A 9,162-nucleotide genomic window follows, 5' to 3' on the forward strand; every position below is an offset into this window, starting at 1 on the left:
GCACCCCGAGTGAGCTGCACCCCATCCCTGTGGCAGCCCCCATCCCCACTGTGGGCCTGGACTCCTGCAGGGCCAAGACCAGCCGGCTGGACCCCCCTGAGGCCTCCTGGCTTCACTTCTGGGGACTCTGAGTGTCCTGATAGACCCCAAATCCAGGGATGGTCCCAGAGGTGGGCACGTCTGGGCAAGGCTCAGAAGCATGTGCTTCAACTTGAAGCCCAGTGCCTGGTGGAGTCTTGGCTGCCACCTGCTGCGCCATCATTGCGCCCACAGGGGCAGCACTCAGGATTAATTGGGGGCCGCAGCCACAGTGCAGCCAGCAGTGCGGGCCCTCGGGAGGCAGGCACCCAACCTGCCCACCCACTGGTGGTCATCTGTGTGATTGGTACTGGCTGCTCGGTTCTGGAACCCGAGAAGCCCGGGGGATGGCTGAGGGCCTGCACTGGAAGTTGGGGGAAAGGGGTGGGGAGCGGCTCGGCAGTACCTCAGCCCTACTGGGATTCATGAGGCTGGTGGGCTCCCCAAGAGGGCTAAAGGGGAACCTGGGGGACCAGAAGAGCAGTGACCCCACTTGGTTACAAAGTTCTGGGGTGGCTGGGGCAGAACCCACCCTCCTACCCACCCCACCATCCAGGCCAGCCTGGCTCAGGAGGGCAGGGCCCCGCCTGCCTGCACACAGTGGGGGCGGGACGCCTGTGGCTGGCTCTCACTCACCCCGAACATTTGCCGCAGGTCGGGGTCCCTGAACCGGAAGGGGATGTTGGAGACGTGGAGTCGTTTGGGCTGCTGCTTCTCAGAGGGGTCGGCGGGGTGCAGTGTCGGGCTGTCAGTCTGCGCCGCTTCGTCTGTCTGCTGCAGGAGAGGACCGGCTATGAGGGCCCAGGGGTAAGGCCAGTTCTCCCCAGGCCCCTGGACACCCCCTCCACTCAGCCTGACTCCTATATGAGGAGGAGGAATTCCTGGAAACAGGGCTTGGTGATCCCCCAGTGTCCACCGTCCCCTGGCCAGGCTGAGGAGGGACAGAATAGGGGAGTGAGGTTTCAGACCTGCCCTGGAAGGCCACCTGGGGCTCCATGCCCTCCTGCTGTCTGCAGGAGCCCCTCCTGGGTGGGCCTGTGAGTCCTTGTGGCAGTTACATAATGTGGTGTCAACTTGAGACTATTAAGAGTGAAGGGGTGGAGTCTAGCCTGTCAATCAGGTCGCAGCTTGATGACCTCATTTGGAGGTGCCATGAAGATAAATAGCTCACTGGAGGCCAGACACATTCTCTCTTCTGCGTCTTCCTGCTGACAAGGCGCGTGGAGGCCCACGCCAGTACTGAGATGCTTCCACCGCCACTGGATCCACAAGACTTCCCATCCATTGGCCCGTGATCTTCCTGCATTTGGCGTCAATGCATGTGTTGTGTAAGTCTGAAGAGAAATTTATAGACTGGTATTGGACATATAGGCTAATATCGGACTTATGGACCTGATTTGGACTGGGCTGTTTTCTTAATATACAATTACTCTTTGATGCAAAGCTCTCTTACACATCTGAGTGTCCTAGATTTGTTTCTCTAATCAGCCCGGACTAACACAGTCCTCCAAGCCACGCTGTGCTCTGGGCCGCATGCTGACTCCTCAGAGCCAGCACCCCGTGGGGCTCAGAAAAGACAGCTCAGGAAAAACACCCTGAGCAAGCTGGCAGGGCAGCTGGAAGTCTCACATCCCGAACACACGTCTGTTCACCAAGCAGGGCTGGGTCCTTCAGTGCACATGGCCCAGCAGTGTGGTGGCAGAGAGTGTGCCAGCCGCACGCAGGCCTGGGGCTGGCTGATTCCGGAGTTGCAGGGAGATTTGAGCAGGGACCCCAGTCCTCTGGGCTGGGATGCACTGTGACCCCAGTCTCAGCGGCTGGCCCAGCTCTGACCAGTGGGGCATTCTGCACCCTTCCTGCTGGCAGGGGTGTGGGCTGTGGGTGGACCCAGCGTCCTGGAGGGGGTGCCAGGCTGGGTCTCAGGAAGTGCAGGGGCCCCGTTTTGTCCAACGGGGGGGCTGCTCCTGGGGATTACAGAGGTGGCTTTGACGGGGCTCAGGTCCGGTCCTGTGTTGGGAGCAGCTGGGGAGCAGACCCTGAGCTCTGAGCGGCCTGCATCCTCACCCAGAGCTCCTTCCGGGATGTGGCGGGGGCTCTCCCCGCTGGTATGGGGCCAGTCTTTCTTGTTGAAGACGCGCCCATTTCCAGGGCCCCCCAGCACCCATCCGTCAAGGGTCCACGCAGACCCTTGTAGCAGCTGATTTGGCCACAGGTCCAGCCCGCAACCTCGGGCCGCCTTCCTGGGCGGAATCTCTGTCGCAGTGGAGCCGGGTGGCGTGCGCCCCACACACTGAGCCCCCGGGGGTGGGGGCAGATCTGGGCACAAACGTCCTTAGATGCCATCAGGTCAGGCCAGACTCAGCGACACTGTGGACACAGAAGAAAACCTGCCAGGTCCTGTACCGTCCTCATATGTGTTCTCAGGTTCCAGCCCACCGCCGCGGCCGCGTCCATCCATCCTGTCCAAGGCCTTCCTCTTTGTTGCTGCTTTACCAAACGCCACGCCCTTCTCCAGGGACGGCCTCTCCCGCCAGCATGCCCAAAGTGTGTGTGAGACAAGATCCTGCCATCCTTGCCTCTAGGAACATCGGACCGTACTTCCTCAAGACAGAGCTGTCGGTTCTTCCCGCGCTGTGGTCCAGCAGCGCGGTTCAAGGGCACCGCGCCTTCCCCCATCATCCTTAGTCCACGCCCGACTTTCACACGCATGTGGGGCGCCTGAGCATGCCACCGCTCGGATCAGGCTCACCTTAGTCCTCAAAGTGACAGACGCCCCTAGCTTTGAATGCTCAGCACCTGGAAGGGATCTTATGCGGCAGTTTCCACAATGCGGGGCAGCCTCTGAGCTCTTGGCTCAGCCCTGATTTGGGGAATCCAGGCTGGACAGGGCATGCAATGCTGACCCCACACCAGCAGAGGGCAGTGGTCAGTCTAGCCAGATGGTCAGGAAAGAGGGGCAAGTGCTTCACCCAACAGGAAGGGCCCTGTGACCAGGGAAGCGGAGCATGGGGCCAGGCTAGGCTGGGGCTCAGTGCGGTATTTGGGGCCACAGGGCTGTCGGTGATGATGTTGGGGTGTCTGGAGCTCCTGCGGAACCTAGGCCTGTCTTTTTGTGTGCCTCCCAGGTCAGACTCCCTCTTTAGGACAAGCACCACACATCCGACCTCTAATGGAGGAGAAATGGGGTGACTGGGTTGGTGATGAGGAGCCTTGGTGCCACAGTGGGTTAAGCACCAGGCTTCTAACTGCAAGGTCAGCAGTTTGGAACCACCAGCCTCTCTGCAGGACAAAGACGAGGCTGTCTACTGAGGGAAGACTGACAGCTCTACCTTGTCCCACGGAGTCGCTGGGAGTCAGACTTGAAGGCAGTGCGTTTGGCTTGGTTTGGGGGTTGGCAGAGGTGTAGGCAAAGAAGAGCCTTCCTGTCCCACCCCCAACCCCTCCGCTCTGGACAGAGGCAGATAACAGGGTTCAAGGGCTGTGAAGCTGTAGGGTGTGCGCAGAACCCCAGGCTGCCGTGCTCGCCACCTGAGGGGTCAGAATCTGTCCCACCATGTATTACAGCAGCTCAGCCCCACACCCTTAAAAAGCAGCAGTTTTGCCTCCCAACAGCCCCACCCCTTCTGCCCCTGTCCTTCGTGGTCTTGGTGGCTCTGGGCCCAGATATGACTTGGGGACCCAGGGCGGGGCCCCGACGGAGGTTGTCAGAGCATTTGTCTCCGGGCCCCCTCCTCCCCACCCTAGGTGCCTGGAGCCCCGCGGCCTGGGCTGAGAGAGAGCTTCCCTGGACCCTTGTGGTGGGGTTGCTCTGGGTCCAGGTGGGCCAGCGAGGGACAGTGCTGCCCCTTGTGCCACAAGAGGATACAGCTCTGAGACCTCCGCCCAGCCACCCAGCTCCTTCACCGGGTGCCTCAAAGACCACAGTGACCCCGCCCCCCACAGGTGCACCCAGTCTGCCTCAGGAGGTCTCATTCCCAGTGAGCCTTCTCCTCTCATGGCAGACACCCATCCACTGACACCCCTCCCCCCATGGCAGGCATCTGCCTACCCTGGGAGGGATCTCTGCCACAACCCCCTGCCTTCCACTGGAATGGTTCCTGGGAAGTGGGGGTGGGTGGGTACTGGGGCAGCCCTACTCCCTTCAGGGCACCTTTCCTCCCCGGCAGAGTGGTGAGCAGTCCCTAGTCGGCCCCCGTGTGGAACCCAGTCCTGTCCACATGGACGGTGGCTGCTGCCTGCAGTTGGAGGACACGCCCCTAGCTGGGGTCCCCAAGCAGGCTCTGGTGGGGGGGTCCTCGTCCTCACCTCCTCCAGCGTGGCCACTCTCCCTTTGCTGAGAGCGAGGCCAGGGCCAGCAGCTGGGGCTCTGGGTGGAGCTGGATGGTGCAGTGGGTGCTGGGAGGCTGGGGCGTGAGCAGGGGCAGAGTGGCCCTCAGACAGGAGGTGGTTTCTTAGAAGAGAGGGCCCCTCGATGTCCCAAGACTCGTGATGACAGATGGCAGAGCAGGCACCCTTGTCCCAGAACAGTGCCCAGGACTCCAGGGGACGGAGGTGCTCAGAACCCAAGCGTGCAGTGAGTGCCCTGGTGGAGGGCCTCCCAGCAGGCACAGACGGGTGTCTCTGAACATAATCCCTGGGCGTGTGTGGAGCTACCAGGAGGTGGTGGGCTGGACACTGGCTCTGAGCCACGCATCCTGTGGCCCTGTCCCCGGTCCCACACCAGGAGGTCCCCAGGGATTGAGGGTCTTCACTAGGGGAACAAGGACACCCCGTGGGCTGGGAGCCCCGCCCCTGACTCCTGCTCCTCCCTCAGTGAGTGCTGCAGCTCAAACACAGGCTCTGGGCAGGGGTGGGGGCTCCTGGGTCCCCCTGGGGGTTCAGGACCTGCTGTCTGTGGCTGCATCCCAGGAGAGAGGAAGGGCAAGTCCCGCTGCCCCATTAGGTCTGCATGGCCCAGGCCTCGGCTGGTCAGGCCCCTTCCTTGGAGCCATGTGGCCGCTGGCCTGAGCCGTGCGTGGTGACACTGTCACTGCCCAGGGGGACGTCCTGCCTCTCTGGCCTCAGCATCTACCTTGTCAGTGCTGCAGATCCCAGAGCCCCTCCCAGGCTCCGGCTGCCCAGAGGCGCTGGGGCCAGCCCAGGGCTCCTCTCCCTCTGTCCTTGCTGTGGGGACTGGTGGCCACCAGAGGGCAGGGCCACCCATCTCTTCTGCCCCCAGCACCTGCTCAGCACCTGGCGGATGGACACAGCTGTGTGCGTCTGGGTGCGGATGGCAGTAGGGGCCCGGGGCCGAGAAGGCCTCTGGGCTTGCTTCTGGGGCTCTGTCCCCACCTGGTGCCACCTGTCAATCTCCCTGCCTTCCTACTAGAAGCATCCCTGTGGTTCCGTGAGAGACCCTTCTCCTGTCCACAAGGAAGTGACCAGAGACTTGACCCCAGCCCGTTGAGCATGTGGTCCATGGGAAAGAGGAAGGGGCTGCCGCTGACTGGGCGTGTCCGTGGTGAACCTGCCCTAGCTCTGGGCACAGCCTTCTCGTCCCAGCCCTGCCTGGGCTGGCTTCGATGGTCAGAATCGGAAACCCTGTCGGCTGGGTCATGTGACTCAACTTTCCCCTAGGACCCTGTGGGCCTTGGCCATGGGGCTCAGGGGTCCACGGGCACAGGAGGCTGAGGGCATGGAGAAGTCCGGGCAAGGAGGGCTCTGGCTGGGCATTACTGGAGGGGTCAGCAGGCTCATGCTGGGCAGGGGAGGAGGTGCTACTGGGGGCCCCACTTGGTCCTGGGAACCAGGCTGGGACATGGGAAGGAGGTGGGCACCATGAGGGCAGCCATCGTAGTGACAACGTGGTGTCACTCCTGGGCAGTGCGGATGGAGCTGGCCTGATGCCTGGCCCCCGCCAGCCCATGGAGCCAACTGCTGGGACACAGCCAGTGGTGGTGGTGGGGGTGGGCAGGCATGTGTGGCATGCAGGTGGAGAGGACCCTGGATGGTGCAGGCTGGAGTTCAGGGCCTGAGGCTGGGCCTGGGCAGGGGGCAGTGGTTCCTGTTGGGGTGGGGTGTCTTCCTAGGCGGGCACTCGCCCCACCCATCGTGAGCTCCCTGGCTCTCGGGAGGTCTGAGAATCTGGGCTCAGCACTTTCTTGGAGCTGCATGACAGCCACATAATTGAAGTGATCTGATTGGAGAGCGGCCAAGCAGGTAGATTACAAGTGATTAGGGATGATAGGAGTGCCTGCAACCGGACACTGGCCTCCTCCCCTCACCCCTCCCCACTCCTCCCTGCCAGCCCCTCACAGCAGACTGGGCACTGGCCCTCCTGCCAGCCACCCCCCACCAGATTGGAGTGCTGGTCCTCTGTGCCATCGCTCCCCCATGTCGGAGTGCTGTTGCTCCTCTTTGCCAGCACCCGCCCCTCACCCCCGGGATTGAGGCCGCACTCTTTATTTTCCACAGAGCCTGAAGTGCAGGGAGGGGGCAGCAGGTGGTGGGGGCCTGCAGGAGGCCACTGACCTCCTCCCTATGCCTCCCCCCAGCCCTCTCCTCCCAGCACCCTTGTCTGGATGGGGAAGTGTGGACGGCAGGGCCCAGAAGCACCTTTTCAGGGGAGGATTGCTGTGGGCCTGCCTTACACCCCCAGGGAGGGCCCAGGACCCTGCCCAGCTCCCCTGACGGCCGAACCAGCCCCCTGGGCAATCTGGGCTGGCCAGGGCCACGGGGGCAGCCTTACCGGCACAGTCTGGGTCCCGGCTATGGACTGTGTGCCGGCGTCGATGCCCGGCGGCTCGGGGTGGCTCTGTGCTGGCGTGTACAAGGTCATGCTGTGCTCAGGAGGCACCGGCGTCTGGCCTGGGTAGTCCTGGGCGGGGTGCGGTGGAGGAGGGGCGTATTCGGTGGGGATGCCGTTCTGTGGCGGAGGGGGATACTGGGCCGGGGCATAGGGCTGGGCCATCGCTTCTGGGGGAGCCGTGGCGTCCTGATTGCCCTGTGGGGAGAGAGAAGGGCCTGGTTAACATCCCCTCTCTAGCCTGGCGCCTTTGCACATGGAAGCCCCTGCCCATCAAAGTGCCTGCTGCACCTCAGTGGGGGTACCCCTAGCATGGGGCATGGGCTCTGAGCTGGAGGGGTGGTCCCCGAGACACCAGCATGGCTCAGAGTCCATGAGACACTCCCGCAGTTTGAGCCTAGGCAGGAGCGCATAGGATCTCAAGTATATTATGTAACGCCTTCTTTATTTTAATAAATGCATTATTTAGGTGAAACCCACGGCACAGAAGGAGCCACAGAAGGAGCCGTTGAAGGTGTGCCATCTGGTGGCACCGAGTTCTGGCCACAAGACAGGTCTGTCTCCTCAAAACAAGCCCAGAAAATCATGTCTCAGGTCCCCCGCCCCCGCCCCAGCCCAACCTTGAATCCAGAAGAAAGAGTCCAGTGTTCAGCCTTGCTCTGTGGTCTGGGCCCCGTGGCTCTGCGCACAGAGCTCTGGGGATGCAGTTGCCTGGTGGTTACAATGTCACAGCCAGCATGCCCACATCGCTACATTCTGATACAGCGGGTTCCACCAACGCCAGACACCTCCTGCTGCTCGCTCAGCCACACCGGACCCACCGCCCACCCCCCTAGCCCCGGGCCTCCCGGAAGCTTCAGAGACTGACGTTTGCTCATCTGGTGACACACTGCCTAAGTGCTCCGCTGCTAACGGAGAGGTTGGTGGTTCGAACCCACTGGCTGCTCTGAGGCCTGATGAGGCCATCGACTACTGTGAAATCGAAGCCTTGGACACTGTGTGTGTGTGTGTGTGTGTGTGTGTGTGTGTGTGTGTGTGTGTGACGGCTCTGGCCTAAGGGTCCCTGCGGGTCAAACAGAGGCATCTGCAGTGGGTCTGAGGTTTGAAAGCAAGGCTGAGGGGGTCTGCGGGATGCAGCCCACCAGGGGTTGTGTGAGAGTGGGATGTGCGGTCTGGTTCAAAGTCCACAAACACAAAGACGACCTAGACAGTGGCCCTTATGGTGAGGTGCTGTCCATGGGGGCAAGACAGGCACCCCTTCCTGCAGCCAACACCAGCTGCTCAGGTGGCTCCGCAGTGCCTGGAGGGCTGTGCTCAGCGTGGGACCCCAGCCAGCAGCACCAGCACCGTGTGTTAGAAGTCCCAGCCTGCACCGACTTCCGGCCCGGAGACCAGCAGTCTGGGGGTAAAGGAGCTCTGGGGGGGTTCTCAGGGAGCCGAGTGTGCAATGGCTAAACTCCCACTCACTGCTCACAGAGAGGCTGGGACTTCGAGTCCACCCACAGGTGCCTCGGAGGAAAGGCCTGGAGACCTGCCTCTGGACAAGCAGCCCGAGACCCCGTGGAGCCAAGTGCCATCCTGACACGTGGGGCGCCGGGGGTCCATTGTCGGGGCAACTGTTTTTCTGGTGCTGGGGTGGGGGCGGAAGGGCACTCTGGCTCTGTCCCTCCCTGTCCTCCACCGTGGACACCTGGAGGCTGGCTGGGAGCAGGCCCCTCTTGGGTGGTCTCGGGGTGATCCCACCTCTCGCCTGAGCACCCCAGGTACAGTGGCCAGATTCCACATCTGCAGCGGGGTGATGGGGTTGCAGCAATGGAACCACAGGACGCAGAGGGGGAGCCCAGCTCCTCAGTGCCTCGAGCTAGGTGCCTCCGTGCCAACAACGCTGCCCCCTTCTCTTCTCTGCAGACTGAGCCAGGGCAACGCTGGGCTCCACAGCCGCAGGGGGAGAGGGAGGGCTGCGTGCGTGCCACACACTGCCCCTTACACACACAGCACGCATCTTTACATACAGACACACACACAGCACGCATCTTTACACACCTCTTTATATACACACTCACACACTCTTACATACAGGCCCTTACACACACACTCACACACACACCACACCCTTACATACAGACACACACATTCTCCCTCACAATACACATGTTTACAGACAGACTCACACACACCCTTGCATACAGACGTGTATAACCTTTCCATATGGGCTCACACATGCTGAGTCAGATACATGCTCACCTACCATCACACACACACACACACACACACACACACACACACACACACACACACAC

The 9,162-nt window shown here is 61.9% G+C and overlaps 1 protein-coding gene across 3 annotated transcripts in view; it reads right to left on the reverse strand.

Annotated features, from left to right (window-relative positions):
• The window catches only part of RBFOX3 (RNA binding fox-1 homolog 3), a 257,622-nt gene that overhangs the window by 14,198 nt on the left and 234,262 nt on the right, over nt 1-9,162 (reverse strand). For 2 of the 3 annotated variants that reach the window (XM_045299844.1, XM_004709113.2), the window contains 2 exons: nt 6,806-7,060; nt 715-852 (listed from right to left, as the gene is read on the reverse strand). In XM_045299844.1, the coding sequence (XP_045155779.1) occupies nt 715-852; nt 6,806-7,027 (360 nt within the window). In that variant the 5' untranslated portion in view covers nt 7,028-7,060. The remainder of the gene's footprint in view (nt 1-714; nt 853-6,805; nt 7,061-9,162) is intronic. The other variant, XM_045299842.1, reaches the window with a different exon arrangement.

This window comes from Echinops telfairi, unplaced genomic scaffold (assembly GCF_000313985.2).
Source record: "Echinops telfairi isolate 266 unplaced genomic scaffold, ASM31398v2 ScPeMD7_7458;HRSCAF=8496, whole genome shotgun sequence".
Taxonomy (NCBI): Eukaryota; Metazoa; Chordata; class Mammalia; order Afrosoricida; family Tenrecidae; genus Echinops; species Echinops telfairi.